This window comes from Clupea harengus, chromosome 9 (genome assembly GCF_900700415.2).
Source record: "Clupea harengus chromosome 9, Ch_v2.0.2, whole genome shotgun sequence".
Classification (NCBI taxonomy): Eukaryota; Metazoa; Chordata; class Actinopteri; order Clupeiformes; family Clupeidae; genus Clupea; species Clupea harengus.
Window position 1 is genome coordinate 9,123,660 of NC_045160.1, and position 22,089 is coordinate 9,145,748.

At 40.0% G+C, this 22,089-nt stretch overlaps 1 protein-coding gene across 10 annotated transcripts in view; it reads right to left on the reverse strand.

Annotated features, from left to right (window-relative positions):
* il15l (interleukin 15, like) overlaps positions 1 to 19,688 on the reverse strand; it is a 30,596-nt gene extending 10,908 nt beyond the window's left edge. For 2 of the 10 annotated variants that reach the window (XM_031573287.1, XM_031573291.1), the window contains exons 1-3: positions 19,408 to 19,688; positions 18,675 to 18,923; positions 5,278 to 5,334 (exon numbers count right to left, since the gene is read on the reverse strand). In XM_031573287.1, coding sequence (XP_031429147.1) covers positions 5,278 to 5,334; positions 18,675 to 18,923; positions 19,408 to 19,467 — 366 coding nt within the window. In that variant the 5' untranslated portion in view covers positions 19,468 to 19,688. The other 8 variants (XR_004164280.1, XR_006152575.1, XM_031573288.2 and 5 more) reach the window with 7 other exon arrangements.
* Positions 19,689 to 22,089: the final 2,401 nt, after the last annotated feature.

A 22,089-nucleotide genomic window follows, 5' to 3' on the forward strand; every position in this document is an offset into this window, starting at 1 on the left:
AAGAATTCTCTATGCTCCTTCAACGGAGTCGACATGTCCTCTGGACCCCATTCAAATCACCCTTCTCCAGTCTATCTCACCAACAATTTCACCTGCTATCACGCATGTAGTCAATGCTTCACTCAGTTTGGGAAACTTTCCTACATCATTCAAACAGGCTCAGAATGCTACTTTGCTCAAGAAAGTTTCACTTAACCCATCTGATGTGAAGAATTATAGACCTGTCTCCCTTCCCTTTTTGTCAAGAATTCTTAGTTGTCTTCAAGCAAGTTTCTGATTTCCTGTAAGAATTATTTGCTAGACCCTACGCAGTCTGGTTTTAAGAGTGGTCATCCTACTGAAACTGCTCTTCAGTCTTTGACTGAGCAGAGGCTTTTGCTACCGTCATTGCCTCAGTCATCAGTTCTGATTGTATTTGACTTGTCAGCAGCCTTTGACACAGTGGACCATGGCATCCTCCTTTCTGTGCTGTCTAAATTGGGAATTTCAGGGAGCACACAGTTGGTTTGAATCGTACCTCGATGGACATCCATTCAGTGTTTCTTGGGAGGGACAAGTATCAAAATCTCACCACCTCGCCACTGGTGTTCCTCAGGGATCGGTACTTGTCCCCCTCCTATTTTCTACTTGCACCACTTCCTGAGATCACCCGTTCACATTGGTTCTCCTATCACTGTTATGCAGATGATGCGCAACTGTACTGACTCCACACTATTGCCTCAAATTTCAGCATGTCTCAGTGATATTTCAGTTAGGATGAGGGATCGACACCTTCAGCTCAATCTTTCAAAAACTAAGCTCCTGGTATTCCAAGTAAATTCGGCTTTCTTACAAAAAATGAACATTCAACTTGAACTTGAATCTTCTTTTTCAGCCTATTTATACGCAAAAGGAAATGCAGTAAATGTACTGAATGTCTGGTCGCCATATTAAGGCAGAACAACATTGTTTATTTGCTGAAACCAAAACATTGTCAAATAAAGAAAAGTCGTTGGATCTAGTCATTTTACAGAGCAAACTAATGTATTGGGATAATGAGAGGAAAACCCATGTTACAATTACAAGCTAGCAAGAACACCAAAACTTCAAAAAACTTGAAGACGTGTTTAGCCTCTTTTTCATTAAGTAAGCTACCTTAAAACTATTTTAACATTAAACTAGCTAACTAAACTTGTCAAAAAAGTTTGGAAATTTGTGTTTGGTCGATTATTTCTCTGTTGTTACAATGCTAACAATGCTTTTTGTTGGAAAGCCTGTGTATTTACCTTTACAATGATGTGCAACATAAAAATAAGCATGTTCTATGGTCTTCCATTTCACACATTTTTTCCCTGCTCCTTGGACAAGTTTTGTTCAAGCTTCACCAAATTTGTCACAAAAGCCTCATATCATCAGTAAATCACATATACTGCAACTTTTTAAGATATTTGAATTTTCCACAGCATTCGCCATAACAGCCAATCAAAGTTGACGGCAAAGCCACCAAACAGGAAGTCAGCCCATATTTCAACTTTGATGTCTCTACACCAAACTTGGTGGTAATCCTCAAGACCCCACCCAAACGGAGTCCGGATAACGTGACTTGACAGGTATGGTCCTGGCCCAAGACGCAGAGCACAGAGCGAAAGAACGGCAGAGAGAAGAGAGTGTCTAATGCTGGCAAACACATACATTGATTGTCACAACATTTTTAAATCTGTTCTAAAATGGGTATATGGTTTCTATTTCATAAGATAGATAAATAGCTAGTAGCTAGGGATGGGCATGAATAACGTTACTTTATTTGAACGTCAGTATTCGTTCAATGTAGTGTAATCGTGTTTGTAAATTGAGCCAATGTAGAGTCAAACATGCAGTTTCTGTCAAATATTTCTGTCACACGAGTTGTTGCAGAGGTAGTAAACAGCCGTGGCCCATCGGCAACTCTGGTGTGACTGATAGAAGTTAACCTGACTTTAGCGTGTGATAGCATGACAGCGTTAGCCAGCTCTACTTAGGATCACTTCACCAGCCAGTTTCAAAAACTCACTGCCTTGATAACCCAGCTGCACACATGGGTTTGGATTATCCACTGGTTACAAGCAACTTCTTAGGCTTAACGCACACTGAAGGGCATGGTTGCACAGTGTAGACAGACTAACAATGTAGTACAGCCCGTGGTAAGTGCAGAAGAGTCAGATGTACAAAATATGACAATTGGGTCAGAGAACTTTTTTGCTGTTCTGGCATTTAGGTAAAACCATGGTGCTGTGTATTGTACTACCACAGAAACCATGGTGCTGTGTATGCACTACCACAGAAACCTAGCTACAAATATGTAGCTATCAGGTACCTGCTGAGTGACAAGGGAAACCCATAACCCAGCAGCTGGGAAAAAAACAGAGCTTCCAGTGGGGGAAAAACACCATAGGGCTCATAGTGCCACCAGTGTCAATGGTGCGTATGCACTTTTCTATGTAAAAGACGTATGCCATATCATTTGCCATAAAAAAATGCGTACCTCTTAAACAATATTGGTATTTTTCATTTACTTTCTAAGTATTTGCAACTCATGTGAATTCGTCCTCCACATGAACGTATCACATTCACACCACGTTCATTCAAATGGTCAGCCAGACCTTTCCTGTCTGCAGACCTTCACACCTTTCATATCTAGGTAGACCCCATACTGTTCCCCTTCCTAACACGCCCCTCCTTACACCTTGAACCAGACCCTCAGACATACCCAATATGTTAAATTGTGTATTCTACCTTCCTATAACTGAAATGTATCTTGTATGCTATAATCAGAGGAGAGAAGAACATCATACAGAACATGATGCAGAAGACTTAGATTTTGCTGTGGTTTTGCTGTGACACCGACCGCTACGTGTGGTGAGAGAACGGAGCAAGGAGTGATGCTGGGACAATGAGGAAACATCGCCGCCTTTGAAGACAAGACCAACACAGAGCAACCGCAACTAACTTCAGAGCTAAAATAGAGGTCTGTTATATTGTTTTCACATGAAATCTGTCGGAACACGCAGATCTTTCAGTTGGCATTTCCACCACATTCCATGATCTTTCACTCAGCACATGGTCTCGAGATGGTGTACGCACAATATTTGTAATTTGCAGATTTGCGACACCAAAAGAAACTAACTGTGATGCAAGAAAGCTAAACAGTTCATGCATCAATCAATACATTGCTGTGTACAAATTGTTAATTGTGTTGGCCTAATACAGCCGTAAATGAACTGTTAATGCAGTTATCATGCCAATTATATGGGAAGTGATAAGGTAGGCTATATTTAACAGTAGAGAGATAAAATGCATTTTGCATCACTGTCAGGTTTTCACAATGCCATTAGAGTAATTCACTGTACTGGCACCAAGAGAGAATGACCAGTTTGATAATTGAAAAGAATATTCTATTTCAGCAATAACAAAATGATTTGAGACTCAGACATGACTCACATTGCAGCTGATTGTAATAAACCAGCACAAGACTTTGGAGTACATCCACAGGCGCGCCTTTGAGGAGGTTTCCCTGGAAGATGTACATGCTATTCCAACCAATTGTGTGTCCATTGTGTTTGATAACTGACGAAAAACATCCATACACAAATCACGGGATGGTGCGTACACATGGTCCAAAAGCAAGCTGTACACAGAGATCGATACATTTGGCCCAATGTCACTTATGTCCACAGAGATCGATACATTTGTCCCGTACACAATCTTTTGTTACGTACCAGTGTTAATTTCGTTGACGAAAACTATGACGAAAAATATTCGTTAACGACCTTTTTCCCGTGACTAAGACGAGACTAAGACGTGACGAAAACGGATCTTTATAAATAAAAACTATGACTAAATCTATTTTAACTTTCGTTGACGAGACGAGACGAGACGAAATATTGGTGGTTGACTAAGTCACAATTGTTTTTTTTTCTAAACTTGTATGCACATCATTGGTTGAATGTTGCCCGGTCCTGTATCTATGCCTCCTCCACTCTCTGAGATGGCCAGACATGCAAGTGACGCCCTAAGGCTGAACGTTATGATGGCTGAAGCTCAAGCACTCGGTACTGGAAGACAAATAAGAATAGATATCTGGACAGTCTTTAATTATAACTTGACAGAAAATAAAACACAATGCACCGCAATAACCGGAGAGAAACCTTGTGGCTTCAAAATAGGTGGGAAGAACACAACAAGAGGCACCTGAAAGCGCACAAGACAACCCTGCCATTTATGCCAAGGTAAATTAGCTAGTAACTGTCAATGATAATTAGCTAATGTTAACTAGTTATTCGAATATATTAGCCAACGTTAAGTTAACTTCAAAGGGGCAGTCGAGTGTATAGGTTGTGTCAGCTTGGATAACTAGCTAGTCATTTTCGATTGAAACCTCCCGTTTGGCTTGGCAAATGAGTTCCAAAACTTTTAGCTAGCTAACGTTGGCTAACTATGAGGTAGCATAGCTAAGTTATACTAGCTATCGATAACTAGCTAGTAAACACATTGCAGAATGGACTATAGGACAGGCCACGCATGACATTAATCAAGAAAAAATAAATTAATATGTGATTGGTTTACATATCCTTGTCTATTTGGGCAATTGTTATTATCATTGGCACTATTTTCAACTCTCAAACTATCCGTCTAGCTAAATACTGTATGTTGGTTATCAGATTGCACAGCAATTCATATGGAGGATATGTGGTTGATTTAACTAAGGCCAGGTAGGCATAGTAGTTGTATTGTGTTATCAGATCATTTGAATCTTCAAAATCTAGACTTGATGTTCTCTCATATTTTAATGATAATACTGTTAATTAAGTATTGCCTTAAAATTATTAATTACATTGAATTCATTGGAATTCAGCTGTAGGCATAGGAGATCTGTATCTTAGAGACTAATTGCATCCACAGTTTAAGTACTGCAAGCTTGACTATTATGCAGTTGTAGACACAACACAGGGGGTCCCTGGGCCTGAGAAGGGATGGAAAGGAGTTTAATGTGACTATAAGATGGACTTAATTTTTAGTTTAATGTGACTAAAACCAGACTAAAATGTAATGAGACTTCGTCGACTAAAACTAGACTAAAATGTTCTGAGTTTTCGTCGACGAAAACTAGACTAAAACTAAGCAGGATAAAAATGACTAAAAGTGACTAAAACTAATATGCATTTTCGTCTAAAGACTAAGACTAAATCTAAAATAGCTGCCAAAATTAACACTGTTACGTACACAAAGATCGATACATTTGGCCAAATTTCACTTACGTACACAGCAGCTGCACATCCACACTTCTTCGCTCATTTCATCCACTCCTTTCCAGGTGAGCTGAGAGACGAAAGATGAAGAGGTGATGCGTGCAAAGGGTTATTTACGTCATCCATATCATAACGTCAACAAGGTGACAATATTTGATATACCAGTACTCCGCAAAGGGAGCAGACAAAAAGTCTGGTCAATACCAACAATCTCCATGTGGTTACCTAGGAACGGACTGATGGAGATCATTTCCAAACACTGTTAATGGCTTAAGAATCTAATAATCAAGTGCCTTGTATTATTAATTACCTTATATAAATCATGTACTTATGTAAGCAGGAACATGGCTTTTCTGTGTTTCTGCGTGTGTGTAACCTATAATATTAGGTGCCACTTAGTCTGCATTTGTACAAGAGCATGTTTAGACCAGAGGTGATAAGCTTCTTCCGACCTTGTGCAAAACTGCCTTCCTTGCAATATAGGGAGCCTCGGACGTCAGAGATCCACCCGGTGGTTATCCCTGCTGAAAACTAAACTTCTGTCTATATAAACCTTGTGCGATGTGTTTATATTTGCTTCACTTTCAGCCTTGTGCTGGGAGTGAGCCCGATTGCAATTGTTGTTTGTCTAATAGATATACTTATATGCAGCTCCGGAGTCCTGAGGTAACTAGGGTGAATTTTCACCTATCACGGACATAGAACAAAATTGCCCATAATTATGGATTCATCTATGCAATATCAGTTTCTATAAACTGGACTGCTTCACAGCACATTCGATTACATTCCAAGCTAAGGCAACACACTAACATGCAAGTGGTCATCAATTCCTCACAAATCTTACAGCACAGTACTTTGTACTGAAACAAACATAGAATAAGATAGGCTCTCTGAGGGCCCTTTTATTATGCATATCAAAACAAGGTAATAATTATTTTTGCACTCTAAACGTAATAAACATTTTCTAATTATAATAAAAACTATTACAGTTGTTGAAAAGCAATGGAATAAAAGAGATTAACTATGCACATAAGTAAAACTATCAATGTGCTCTTTATACAATAATTCCAGTCGAACAACCAACCCCACTAGGAGTCTTCAGCGCTAGTAATCACTCATTATTTATATTATTCTCTCTATATATGCTTCAGACAGTTTAACCGTTAAATTCTAGGGCACCAACATTCCATTCATTCTTAAAAACAGAAAGAGAACAGAAAGGCAGCTAAAACTCCACATGCACCAAACCAGCCAACATAACTAAACATAACTCATCAAAACTAAACACATACAAAATCCCCCAAATCAATAAAACTGGGCTACAGACAGCGTATGTTGTACGGCATGTGCTGCGGCTGTCTCCAGCCAATCAGGCACTGTTGTGTATCCTGCCATCCTAACTAAAATCCACATGCACCATACCAGCCAACCGTAACTAAACATAACAAAACGAAATGCTAAATAATATTCCCATACACCTATCCAGGCAGCCTCTCTCTCTCCCTCTCCTTTTATATCACATTTCTACTGCCTATATTAATACTGATACAATGGCCATATTGCCTACTGTTAATAGTCTACCTAAAAGTATCTCCTTATCTGTTTCCCAAATTGATGTCTACTAACAAAAATGTTCTCTCCCCCTTATAGCATGATCCAATTGCTGATGGATGTGGATGCATTGCTCCTCACCACCACTACTCCTCATCAATTCATATGGACAGCCAAACTCTACCCACTCACTCTGTCTTTTCTTTCTCTCATAGTCTAGACCAGGGGTACTCAATAGGCGGGCCACAGTCCGGATCCGGACTCAGACGCAATCCGAAGCCAAAATCAACATTCTAATTTAATCATGATCCAGTTTTCATTGGTACGTGATTTCGTGCTATATATTTTTTTCCTACTCGCTGTGGTTTCTATCTTCCGTGTCCAATCCAGAGGTCCAATCAGGAGCCGTAATAACAACATCACTATGACAACTCACTGACCGTGGTTACATGGATTCGAATAACTGCCTTAGTCGGACTGAAATCGCATTATCCGTTTCATGTAAGCACCTTAGTCGGATCGTAGTCGGACCGCACATAGTCGGACTAACACCCCTGGATAACTCGATCCGATCCAGTTGATAGTTCGACTATTGCGGCATGTAACGGTGAATTGGATAAGGAACTGGACTTTGCGTCTTTGCGCATGCTTGAGATCCCGCCGCCCTCCTCCCTCCCTCCCTGCCAGGTCGTGACCCGGAAGATGAAAGAGATGATACGTTGTCTCAACTGTTCATACTAATGACGTTTATTTATGAATATCCTGCAGACTGTCTCACAAGCTTATTCTTGTTGACTATGAACAAACATAACAGAAGAGGTCCGAAGATATGAGTACCTTTACAACCCCTCCTTAAAAACGTATAAGGACGTTCAAATTACGATACTTATGTGGTGCCAGTGTTGACAAAAACGTTGACTGCGACTGTTTGGACAGAGTGCGCTAATTCACCGAACAAATACTTTCATATTAATTTCCCACCACTTGTTAGTCATGTCATCCATTCATATCGATGTGAATCAATCAATACTAATACATCTTTAACTGTGATGTGTTTTTGTTTCATTTCACAACGTATTTACTGTATAATCAACGATAGCAGGTGCCCGCTTGTAAACAGTCCACATTTTATTTGCTTAAAACACACAGCAGTACTGTCAAATCAGAAAGCAAATCAGCTGTCAAAGGGCTGTTACCTGACCAAATACCTTTCAAACTCGGTGATAGTATTCACAACTAATGTGTTCTTCATTCTATCAAATATGATGAAGTGTGGTCCGCGACGGCCACAAGTAAATTATTGCGACATTTCTAACATACAACTCAGAACGAAGAGAACACAGCCAGTAGTAGCCTAATCTAATAAAGAGTTGCCTAATCTATTAACAAGGTCATGGATTGGTGGCTTAAGACAGGAACTATGAAAAGAAAATTAAATGAGAAAGCCTCTAACATAGACAAGGAGAAAGTGGTTCAGCCTCATAGGGCATTATCTCGCCGCGGAGTTGCATTCAAAACACTGTGTTTTTCTCCCGCTGAGACAGCAAGATGATAACTAGGCTATATTCTGTGTTGTGTGACGTTGGATAATGACAGCTTTTAATTATGAAAAGTTGACTACTAGGATGGCTGTATTAATGCCAGTGGGCTAGCCTACTGTTGGTAGTGAAATACTGCGGTCAGTATGCGCATCGTTGTGTTTTGTGATGTCTGTCTGAGTGTGTGATGGGAGTATGAGGCTGTGAGCGAACTATAGTTTGTAACATAACCAAGTCACGCATGGAGCAGGGTTCCAGATGCTTTGCCTTGCTCATTGTCATATCTATAACTAGCCTACTGGTACGTACAAAAGGAGAGCCAGCGAAAATCATGTGTGCGCTAACAATTGTCTGGCGCCAGGTCTTGGGTAGGAGGCATGTTGTTCCGGGGATATTTAGTTAAATGGTCCGCACATTTTTTTTTATTGGCTAAGTGGTCCTTGGTCTGAAAAAGTTTGAGAAACACTGCTTTATAGACAATAACGATCATACACTCCCATTGCACTCAAACAACCACACTCAAACGAGGAGATATTGTATCAATTAGCCTATTAAGTACTGTATTTATTGATTGCAAAGAGTTACAGCAACATAACTTTGCTCCGGTCGCTAAATCTGATATATCCGTGTGCATCATCGCTCTCCCTCTCTCTCTCTGCCACACCCACCCTGTAACCTACGTGTTTATACATTATAGAAGCAAGACCATTATATTGTAACAAATCACGGAAGCGTGGTATATTTGTTATGGCTTTTTATTAAACACTAAAACACAACACACTGTCACAATGGCACGGGCTTTATGCCCACGAACAGACTGTGCTACCGTCACCCACCTGTATAAGCTCTGTCCCAACACAGAACAACGACATGTAATTAGAACGGTAAGGAACATATAGCCTAGGGAACGTCGTTGAGCGCTAGTGCATCACATAAAGTATAACAGTATGCGCCCGCTGCACGGCATTACGGGGCGACTATGCCGGCACGTTATAATATTCTGGTTTAAAGTTAATGCTTGTGAAATCAGCTGTCACTCGACTATTACCTGACCAATACCTCTCAAACTCGGTCATAGAAAAATATCATGAATGCATATTTATTACAATGGGGAAACTATAAAATCGGAGTACGGACAACTAATGCCCAGCGTTGACGATGCAGATATAGAGCTGGAAACAGCTAAATGAGCTACAGCCCAAATGCAGTGAGCTTTATAAAGCCCTGGAAAGTTCGGCACATTTGCCCGTTTCCACAGCGTCTGCTGAGCGGTCATTCAGTACAATGGGGCGCCTTAAGACATATCTTACGAAGTACGATGACTGACAAAAGACTGACTGGACTTGCTCTTATGAATATTCACACAGATTTGGAAATCGACAGCGAATAAGTACTTAAACAATTTGATGCAACTGGCAGAAGGGCAATGCGTTTTGGCTGTAACCCATTATTTGCGCGCGTGTGTGTGTGTGTGAATGTGCATGCGTTTCTCTCGCCTTTTATCTTTCACCTTTGAATAATGTAACTTATAAACACATTGGCCCAGCAGAAACAAACAAACAACGCGATGGACAACCCAAGAGGCAACACGCATTTCTGGACCGATGAACAGACGCGATTCATGCTCAATCAACTGTTGTTGTTGGTAGTGGTGAAGAGGTCAAGCGGAAATGGCTGTATCACCACTAGTTGTAATGAAAACAGCGCCACCTATCGTATCGGATATGACATGCTTTCGACCAATGATTCGATTTATTCACTGCCATGTATATTGGGATAATAGCACTTGCCCCGAAAGATAGCATAGTCCGACTAAGCAAAGATTCGAATTATACCATCATGTAAACACACTGACTCACTCAATGTTGGCCGCGAGCTCTGTGGGTCACGCAGGTTGTGTGTGTCAATGGCAACAACGCGGGCAGATAGATTTGTGAACGGTATCTTTTTCTTAGCAAACGAAAACCATGGCGTGCTTTAAACCCGACAAAAAAACGAAAAGTTGATTCCAAAAATCGCTTTAATTTAAGACAGAGTGGACTGACAAGTATGCATTTGTGCTGCCTGTGGGGAGCACAAAACCGATGTGTTTAATCTGCAACGAGACGGTTGCCCTTCAAAAGGGCCTGTCAAAAGTGGTAATGTGAAACGTCACTATGAAACAAAGCATGCACACAACAAGAGCGTGCATACCTCAACATACTGTTGGGAGTCCGCCTTTTCAACCATAAATATGGTGAAAAACAAATACAGGAGCACACTCACGAATGAACACTTACATCAGTGCCTCTGCCTGGCCTTCACAACTTTTATGCCCAAGTTTAAACCACAAAAAAAGTCTCACCTTTCACACAAATAAGGCCACATCACCTTTTGTGCATAGTTCGAACGTTTTTGTTGGAGTTATGTTTTTGGATTTTGACCGTCACTGTTCCGGACCCTGGACTGAATGGAAATTTGGCGAGTGGACCTTTTGGGTTTCTAATTGAGTACCCCTGGTCTAGACTATCTTCGCTGCTGTAGTCTCTCCACCTGATCTACCTGTAGAAATCCTCGGCCCACTGCATCCACCGCCACCGTACTGCCGTACACTTACTCTACCCCATACCCTATGCTAGCATGTATTTGCAATATATATTATTGCCCCCACCGATATGTTTTCAATTTAATAGGAAGGTGTGTCCAAACTTTTGACTGGTACTGTATATTATGTACATCTACCAAAGGCATGCTGTGTAAAACACTTGTTGTTTCCCTTCCCCTTCTGCCACACAACCCTCCCCCTTCCTATCTCAACCCGGCCGACCTCAAGCAGATGCCCCCCCCCCCCCCCCCCCCCCCCCCATGTGGTTCTGCTTAAGGTTCTTTTCTGACTAACAGGGAGTTTTTCCTTGCCCCTGCTGCCATTGTGCTTGCACTAAGGGGGTCCAGGCTCTGGGCTCTGTAAAGCGGCTTGAGACAATTGTATTGTTATGACGCTATATAAATACCATTTGATTTAATTGATGCCAAACCCTCTGGTTGGAAATATTTTGGGGTCGGGGAATGAATAACTAAAACTGAAAGGAAATCATAATCCTGGGGGGTACTCTGGATCGGGCCCCACTGTGCTTTGCCCTTTTCCAAAAGGTCTGTGGAATACCTGTGCAAGCCCCTATTTGAAACTGATGACAGCTACTATCACAGCAGAAATGTCTGAGTATGCACTTTACTCTTTGTAATATTAACATTAACATGTTGTCTCGATACAACTGGAACAAACTACCAGAGTATCTTAGATGTGTCAAGTAGCAAGTAGCAAGTAGCAAGTTTTAAATCCAGGTTAAAAACATTTCTCTTTTCATAAGCCAATAACTGAGCTCTAAAAACTTGGACTCTATTTTTACTGGGTGTTACTTTTTAAAAAGTAATGATTTAATTTATCTTTTATCATATGACTCTTTTAATTACTACTTTAGTAATTTACTACTTTACTACAGAATTTATCTTTTAATTTTAATTAAATATTTTTCACTTTTTTTATGTTCCTGTTGCTTTTATTTATGTAAAGCACACCGAGTTGACTGTGTATGAAATGTGCTATATAAATAAACTTGTCTTCTTAATGTAAAATGTTGTCATGACAATGTCTTGGTTGTGGACAAGGACTTTTGTGCGTGGTTTGCATATAAATTGCATCTGACAAGATTGTTCATAAAGGCAGGAACATGTCAGGATTTTTCCGTCATGGTGGATTTTTACAGCAAATTACATGCAGTGCAGATGATTACTGAATGGAGATAACCAAAGGTATTCAACTGTAAGCTCACCATAAATCCAAGTATGCAGAGCCATGTGTGTAAAATCTTGTCATTTACTCTAATTTTCTGAGATACTGAATTTGGCGTTTTCATTGGCTGTCAGTTATAATCATCAAAATGAAAAGAAATAAACACTTGAAATATATCAGTCTGTGTGTAATGAATCTATATAATATATGAGATTCACTTTTTGAATCGAATTACTGAAATAAATCAACTTTTTGATGATATTCTAATTTATTGAGATGCACCTGTATATTATGTACATCTACCAAATGCAGGCTGTGCACAACACTAGTTGTTTCCCTTCCCCTTCTGCCACACAACCCTCCCTCCCTCCACCCCCCCCCCCCTTCCTATCGCCTCCTGGCCAACCTCAAGCAGATATGTGCCGTGGTTCTGCTTAAGATTCCTTCATGACAGGGAGTTTTTCCTTGCCCCTGCTGCCATTGTGCTTGCACTAAGGGGGTCCAGGCTCTGGGCTCTGTAAAGCGCCTTGAGACAATTGTATTGTTATGGCGCTATATAAATAAAAATGAATTGGATTGAATTAAACTCAATGGACGACATTTAGTCGTAAAAAATTCCTCATATCTTGGCGTGACTGTATTTATGGAAACAAACCTTCCCAAACATTCCTGGGCATCCTCTACACACCAAGCATTTTTTCTCTTTCCAGTCAGAGTGGTACAACACTCAACGGTGATTGGACAATTTAAAAATAAATAAATGAGGAGGCCAAGTGGGTGTGAACCTAGATTGGCTTCCCCTCTGCAGCATTAAAGGGCACATAGTATGAAAATGCCCGGGCGGTTTGTTATGGTTTCTCTAAGTCAGAAACGATACGCTTGAGCGAGCACTTCTGATCTTCCAAAAAACTATTTTGATCACTAGTATCTCTACATGGCCTTGGAAAAGTCCCTACCCCACTCGACCCACCCACGGAATAGATACTACATTTTCGAACACATGTCATCTTGTTCTTGCAAGCCTCAGATACGCTTGGAAAAGCTAGCTAGCAGCATGAAGCGAATTCGGCACCCAAGATGCTCCGTGGTCGGCTGCACAGATCAGCACAATTCCCCACTTAAGACCCCAGCCTCAGAAGACACAAGGCTGGAATGGATTTCATATTTGAAGGCAATGTCCCAGCAAGAATTGACAAATATCTGTTAGTGTGTGCAAACCACTTTGAATCTGACTGTTTTACCAACCAGCCAATATAACGCTCGACTCTCGACAAGATTGATCTCGGGAAAGGGGATCAGTGCCATCTATCCGTCGCAGTACTGCACACAAGATTTATTCTCAAAAGGTTAAACACGCAAAAGATCCGGGCAAACCAAAAATCCAAAAACACAGAAGACCCCAACTTAGGAATCCAAAAACACAGAGCACAGAAACAAGGCAGAGAAGGAATACGGGCATTCACAGATAAACAGGACTCAGAATCTCTCACCAGACTTTAGACTTACGAAACACAAGACAGACTGAACTTAAATACCAAAGGGGGAAACAGATAATAAGACACAGGTGCACCAAACAAGGGACATTAACAAGACGCAGGAAAAACTAATCAGGCAGACAAACAGGGTAATTAACAAAGCAGGTGTGGTAGAAGGTGACAGAAACAACCAGGACGTGGCAGAAGGCAGGTGGGGGCAGAGCTCAGGATAACAACAAAGAAGCACATGGCAAAAACAAACAAACATGGGAAAGCACATGGCGGGAACAAGGAAGCACAAAACAAAGACAGAGCACAATCCTGACAGTGCTTACTGCAAACAGCATGAAGATTTCTGTGAAATCGTTCTCTTATCCAAAAAAAACATTCCCTTCTGAAAAGGATTTGTGTTAGGGTGGAGAGGGGTGTTAACAGTCCCCCTGCATATATGATTCAAGCCCTCCTATTGATACCTTTCGACACTACAATGATGGGGTCATACATGTTAGATGGGCACTTATTTGTTCATGAATGACGTGATTAGCAGTTTTTATTGATAGAGCATATGCAAAAACTTAGAGACTCACCCGAAGTAATCAAAACATTTAAAGTGTTCTGTTTTTTCCTGGTATGGCTACTAATGGCACAAATCTAATTTTTGTAATCATTTATTTTCATTTTGTATTAAATGTATACTGTATTTCTGTCGATGACTAAAAAACAGTTTTTGTTTTGTTAGGACTGTCCAAGAAACCAGTGAAAGCAGATCCAACCTTCTGTGAGTGTGGAATTTTCAATAAAGGCTTGTGACAAAGTCAAACAATGTACAGCCAGCCATTATACAACAAGGGAAACACAACATACAAAATAACTATTGTCTTTGAATGGCCTTCATAATAAGTATAATTATGATATAATATCAATACTAAAAACTGAAAAATGTGCAACATTGAAACAGGGTTGGATTATTAAAAAACTACAATCTTTTCTTTTTTATTACAGACCACGTGGATAAACTTTTGGACCTCATCTTTGACAGGGTTTTTCAGGACCTGTCCCCATATGTAGATGAGGTGATGAAGATCCCCATCCCTGAGGATCTCTCTGCCCAGTTTGAAAAACCTGACAAGCTGGAAGGGATAGCCCCACGTTCCTTCCTTGAGCGTACGGAGTGTCTCTTTGCATCTGGAGCACCATGCAGGAGGGTAGTACAACCCTGATTCTCTGGCCCAGAAAGCCCCAACACCAGCTTACAAAACTTCTGTAGGCCAAATACCTGTAACGGCTGAGCAAAGTTTACGTTTAGAGAACAATACATGGTGACACACATTTATAGTGTTCATGGCTACTGATGGCACAAACAGTTTTTTTGTAATCAATGTTTTTATTATCATGTTTGTTTTTTTATTTATTACCTATAGACAATCAGCTTACATACTAGCCGGTACATTGAATAAGCATTCGATATGGCAATCTTTCTGACAATAAAAGCCTATAGAAACAGTTTTGTGTGCTTTCAGTGTTTGATATGTAACATGAAATCAATTGACACATGTAAGCAAAATAAGACTAAGGAAGGAAATACAATAAATTACTGTTCCCTCTGTCATATTTGATTAACAGAAATGATTGATGACTCATATGCACAAAAAAAACCTTACTGCTGGATTCCCCCAGGCCCATAGTCTGTTCTTTAGATGTTGAATGCAGTGAGAACACTTTTAAGCACATGGGTTCAATTCCAGAATGATCAACCATGCACGCTGGTTGATTCTGAAGCTGCAGCAGTCTTCTTGTAACCTTGAATAGTAAGAGTAAGTGACCTGGAATATAAAACAGATGATGACTGCATAATTACAATGTCATTCACAAAGAATGAATTCTACCTGTGGTATCTCCCTGCAGCAGACATTCTCGGGCAGTGTAGGCATTTTTTCACACTTGGCACAAATACACCTGTATCACCCTGCTTGCTCCATTACTGTTGTCACCGCATTGCTGGCTGTGATCTAACTATACAGCTAGAGTTTTACTCGTGACTTGTGATATTTTAATGATGTTTACATTACGTGCATTAACTTAAACACCAGAAACCTAACCAACCAGTAACTTACATAAACACACTGTATTTGTTATATAATCGTAAATGAACACACTATATTTACTAGCATAGGGTTGTCCTCGACACAGGCAGCAAGACCGTATGACCTTAGCCAATGTACAAACATACACAAAGAATTGTCGAAGTGTCAGAAAGTTAACTAACCATTCAGAAATGTCCTGTTGAAGACTAAATTCTTGAACTTGTCCGGGAACCTCTTCTTGTTCAGGGTCTGACTGGTTTAAAACGGCGTTGTGTCAGTCTCCATCCATATTTTTCCTAAAATACACGCACAACAGTTTCTATGGTAGGTCCACCCCACGGATAAGGGGGGAGAGGTTAGCTGGCTAATTAGCAGTAGGCGCTCAAAACAGGTCGCTCTGAGCAGGGCTGTTATAGGCAGGGTAAAAAGGGTGCTGTTTTAAATTATCCTTGTGGTATGTGTTATGTTACAGACATTTCATTAAGACCCCAAGCAACCATATCATTGGTAAATTGGGCATACGATGACTCCTTTAATGTACGTGAAGCGAAAAGCTTAAAATTTGACATTGAAAATCTTTCCTGTCACCACTCACAGTAAAAATATATTATTAAGCCAAATGTATATATAATGACGTGAAATGTTTCATTAAGTATATTTCACATGTGCATTGTTACAGAGATTTTCAAGTCTCAAATGATTGAATTCTGAGGAACCCTGGCTCCCCCGGCCTCTGACAGGCATCCACATCTTTTTTCTTTTACTTATGCACTAATGAAGCCTATGTCACAATGCCCTACAGTTTCATTGACAGTGACTGCCAAATGAAGAATTACGTTCTAAAAAGACGTATTTTGAATGACACACACACAGGCGTGACATTGTCCATTCTGAGCACAGTGTCCTGTCTCCTGTTGATCAGTTGCTTTTTCTAAAGAAAAACCTCTCAAAGAAGACCACTGAAAGACTTGCTTTGTCATAGAGTTTAGTCACTACAGTCACTCAGCCTACCCAATTCTACATCTCCATCCATTTTAGTTCACTTTATTGCACTTTATATGACTTACTGAGGTTATGGATATGCAAGTAGTCTAGGCTACATTTGTACGATAACCTTGGTTGAAATGTGTCATTTAAAAGTTGTTAACACTACTGTATGTGACATTTAGCAGTAAACTGTTCAGATCATATTTCCTTGCATTTGTGAGTTCATAGAAATGTAATAGATAGTGTGAAATCATCATACGATTTCATATCGACTACATGCTCCAGTAGCCAACCACATTGTGGCACATTTTGGGGTATGAGAAATAAAGGATTCAATGGCTAAAGGAATCAATTTAGGATCATATTGTGGTGAAACTTGTGAATTACTAAATAGGTATAAAAAAAAAATCAGTGAATATCTTAAACTCAGGACATAAGGGGGTTGTGTTGCATTCACTTCAATGTACCCTTCAATGTCTTTTTTTGATCTGCACTTGATTGTAATATGTACTTTATGTCCGTTATTGCACAATAACGGCATATATTATGTGGTAGCCTTTATGTACAAGACACATTTTCCAAGGGACCAATAAAGTAATCCTGAATCTTGAAACCAAATTCCAGCACAACCTTGGTTGTTTTTGATTCATTCAACTTATTTCATTAGAAGGGGACATAATAAACCTGAAACAATGCAAATCAGAGAAGACGTGCAATAGGAGGCAGAAATATTCTGCAGACAATAAAAGCCTGCACTGAAAGGTGATCATGTCAGAAAGGCCCCCATTCCCCACACGGTTATGGAACTTGGATAATAGTAACAGCTTTTGTAAAAGTAATAGTCATAGTTGAAGCAGTTTTGCTAATAGTTACGATAACTGTGGTCATAGTTTTGGTAGCCCAAAAGTTTACCAATCAAAAGAACAAGGAGTTAGGGTTTCTTAAACTAGTGTGTAAATTACAAACAAAGAAAGTTCAAAAGCAATAATCTGACCCATATTCGATCTCATTCAAGATGATGCAGACCTGCATACTGCCTGTGCATTTACACACAAATGATGGCATCAACAATTTTCATACATCAGTTCATATTTCACTTTGATTTAGCCTATACTGTACACTGTTGTCAAACTGAAGCACTAAAGTAAATAACCTAATTACCACCTTTGACAGGATATTTGACTATTTTTGAGTTTTCCATAATTACAAAGTACTGCCATTTTAAAGGTTTTTCGATGGCGCATCAAAACCCTAATAAGTAGGATACATATAAAGATGTATTTGAATTTCACAAATTAAACATGCATTTCAATACATGTATTCTCAACCACTGCTTGCAGCCAGTATAGTATTGTATAGTATGTCAACTTAAAGAAAAGAAGGAAACAAACACCCCTAAACTCTACAACAGCAATAAAGGTAGATGGCTATGAAGGCCCTTGCTCTACTTTCCTATATCTTTCCAGGACATATTCTAATTCTCACTGATATTTTACGATAGAGAAAATGATATTTGTCAGAACCGTACCATGCCATGCCACATCAAGGACAGTCCTGACCATTTTATTTTTAAAGAAGAGTGGATAACACATTTTTCTAAACTTCCCACCACTGGGTGCAGTAGAACTCTTAATTTCATTACTCAACCGTGTACTGGGCACTTATAATAGCCCTTTGAGTGGAACTTTCTGGCAGTGAGATTGAAAGGGGAAAAAATACACGTAGAAACCATGTAAACATGCCTTCTAAGACCATATCATTTTGTATTGTATTCTGATTTTGATTTGTATTCTCCAGCATTTCAAAGGGGGACTTGTTTATGTCAAATTCTGAATGTCACTCATTCAACTCAGCAAAAGCTAACCATGTTGATGGACCTTGGTTAATCAAAACAGAGGGAACGACAAGATTAAGAATTACGGTTCTCTGATTCAGATCTTTCTACAAAAAAGACAGTCTAAGTATTGCTTTGTTCATCATTTAACTGATCATAGCCTACTTCATACCATTGCCAGAACATATCTCTGAACATCATGTACCACTTGGGCAGTGCCATGGCACTGACCGATAGTCTGCCTCATCACCATGGTGACCACATTAAGTACCAGGAGAGCTGAAGACAGGTGACACTGGTGGGGTTCTGTCCTTGGTATCTCCAACATGGCACAAAGGTAATACCTTTTCTCCAGGGGTATTAAGAGAGCAGTGGCAGCTGGTGGTTTTAAACACAGGAAATCAGCTTTACTGTGCTTCCCCTAAGAGCACAAATACATAAACCGATGTCATCTGTGTCCGCAGCCAACTTAACAAAATTAGATGATGCACTAAAATTAAGCCTAGTTAGCTAGTTAGCATTTCATTCTAATGATGTAAGATAGGTAACCAGCTGTTGTCACTAAACACTACCCCATCTAACAGTTAATAAGTAAAACAAGTGTAGCTTATCAAATTCAGACGTCTGCATTAAATGTTTTATTTAAGTCCTTTTAAGCTGCACAGTAAACACCTGCATATCACGTGCATACACATGCATATCACGTTCGTTTTATTGTGACCTAAACTGACGTGCCGGTTCTTTGGCATGTATGTACAAATTTAAGTATCAAGACAAGTTCAAACATTTCGGCTGTTGAAACATAGGTTATCTAGTCAAAAGTAAAGGTGCATGTCACGAAGGCCCTAAATCAACTCGTTTCTGTGAACTACATTAGCTGAGGTAAATTTACGCTTGTTACCTACCGTAGCGTTGGCAATGCTGTGTAACGAAACTACTCGGTATATGCACACGTTCTTCCGCATTCCGAATCAGCCAGTTGATTCATTTCCGCCACAGTAACGTTACAGTCAACTCAACGACAGATTTAGCCGTGGCGTTTTTCACTCACATTATGAGTCTATACATAAATCACTTGCAAATGTACTAACGCCATTGTCATCTCAGTTTCAAATAAGGATTTCAAGTGCTTCTGGTCAATCAGGTAAAGCCAAAAGGCTTACAGTTTGAGCCCCAGTGAAAGTTATCCTGCAGGTTCAGGGCAGGCTGGTTCACGAGAATGGTTTCTGTTTGTGAAATCAAGTTTCTGTGAATTAGATCAATGTTATGAATTTAACAGGCCTACTGCTAAAGACAACTTTAATATAAAAGTAATTGGTTATTCACAGAAACTAGATTCCTTTAGAGTTCCTTGACTTTTGTACTATGTGTTCTCTGTTTCTAGGGTTAAATCAAGCACACTTTTCTTATCAGAGGTTATTCTCCTACTTAAAGTCAAAACTCCCCTCCCAATCTTGATCTAACTCCTCACGCACATAAACTCACTCACATGCACACATACCTTAGAGCAGGGGCGGACTGGGGGGAAAAAGTGGCCCGGGAGATACTGTCAGACCGGCCCACTCAATACAATAATAATAATAATAATAATAATCATCTTTATTTTTATAGCACCAAGGCGCGCTGCCCAATCAATGCATCGCACGTATTGACCAGTCAGTGGCCTTCTTGGAAAAATACCCCTACACTTAACATTATTTTGGATGATTACAAAGAAATTACATCATATATGTTTTTTTTTTATAACATTTGGATCCACCAATTTGCCTGGATGGACACATGGAATAAAATGGTACTGGCTATTGTAACACTCCAAGGTAGGTATAGTTTGCTAGATGAATATGCTTAACCCCTGGGCAAGTATCAGATGATTATACATATAACTACAGAGCCTTAAGGAATGAATGTCCACACAATAAAGAAGCTGGAATCAGAGGGTAGAATTAGTATGAACTATATTGTAGAAATGAACAGAATAGAACATACGATGGGGTGTGAACATCAGTGGTATCAGTAGTGTTGCATGCTGGGTGTGTGATTGTGTGTGTGTGTGTAGGGGTGTTGAAAGTGCATAACAAAACAATAAGTTAAGTAACAGAACCTAAACTAACTCTCCCGGCCCGGGTGCATTATAGTCACATGGTAATAAAAAACAATATCAGTATACTCATGTGTTATTATTACCTCACTTGTCACGGCAGCTAAGGCCGAGTAAAACAGGTTTGGAACCAAAGGCAGACAAAGGCAACAAAGTATCTTCAAAAGGAGTATTTTAATAAACCTTTCAGCAGTATGAATGTCTTTCAAAAAACAGAGGCAGGAGATCCAACAGAAAAAACAGCAAAGCTCAGAAGATACAAAACATGGGGATCTCAATGAGGCATGGCAGGCAGCATAAGACAGAAACATAAAAACTCACAGGCCAGGGCTAGATGCACAGTCCAAAGCAGTCCAATAAAACCCACAAAGGGTTAAATCCAAAATCCAAAGGAATCCAGGCAAAAACAGACAGGCAGGAAAAATGCAATAGGAAAACATGGCAAGAGAGGTGTCCAGGTAAGCAAAGAGATAATCCAGCACTGAATGTTCTTCAGAGCACGGTTTAACACAGGCAGTGATGAGGTCCAATTAGACACAGGTGTGTGACCAGGCACAGGGAAGAAACGAGGCTTCATTAGCAACAGGAGTGTTAGGCCAGGCACAGGGAAGAGATGAGGTCCAATTAGCCACAGGTGTGTTAGACCAGGCACCTGGAAGAGTCAGTGTGTTAAGCATGGCAAACCTGAAGCGGGGAGAGAGAGGGAGAGGGAGAGAGCGCGCGCACACCCACACAAGACATGGGGCACATGACATAGAAAACATGGATCTGGCTCAGATCGTGACATCACTATCTAATCTAGATAACATATTAACATTGTTTATAATGTTAGTGTTGTGTGTAACACAGTGATTTTAGCATAACAAGCTAGCTGGTCAATTTAGAATAGAATAGAATAGAATATATTTATTTGTCATTGCACAAGTACAACGAAATTGAGGTAGCAGCTCTCAGACACAAAAACAATACAAATATAGATTGAACATATATATATACATATTTACACTATAAAAACACAAGACATATAACACAACAGAGAGACAAATACAGGTCAGTTTTGTGCATTGTTAAGTGCTATGATGGCTCTGGGATAGAAGCTGTTTCTCAGCCTGTCTGTTTTTGCTATGATGGTCCTAAAGCGTCTCCCTGAGGGCAACAGTTCAAATAGGTGGTAACCAGGGTGTGTTGAGTCTCTGAGGATACTGTGGGCTTTTCTGAGGCAGTGTGTTTTATAAATGTCCTCAAGAGGTGGAAGAGAGCAGCCAATTACTTTTTGCGCTGTGTTAATGACCCTCTGGAGTACCTTTCTTTCTGCTGCCGTGCAGCTGGCAAACCACAGCGAGATGCCATAGCTTAGCACTGACTCCACAGAGCAGCGGTAAAAGGACACTAACAGTTTCTTTTTTAATTTGTTCTTCCTGAGTAACCTCAGGAAATACAGCCTCTGTTGTGCCTTTTTCAGCAGTGCAATGGTGTTTCTGGTCCAGGA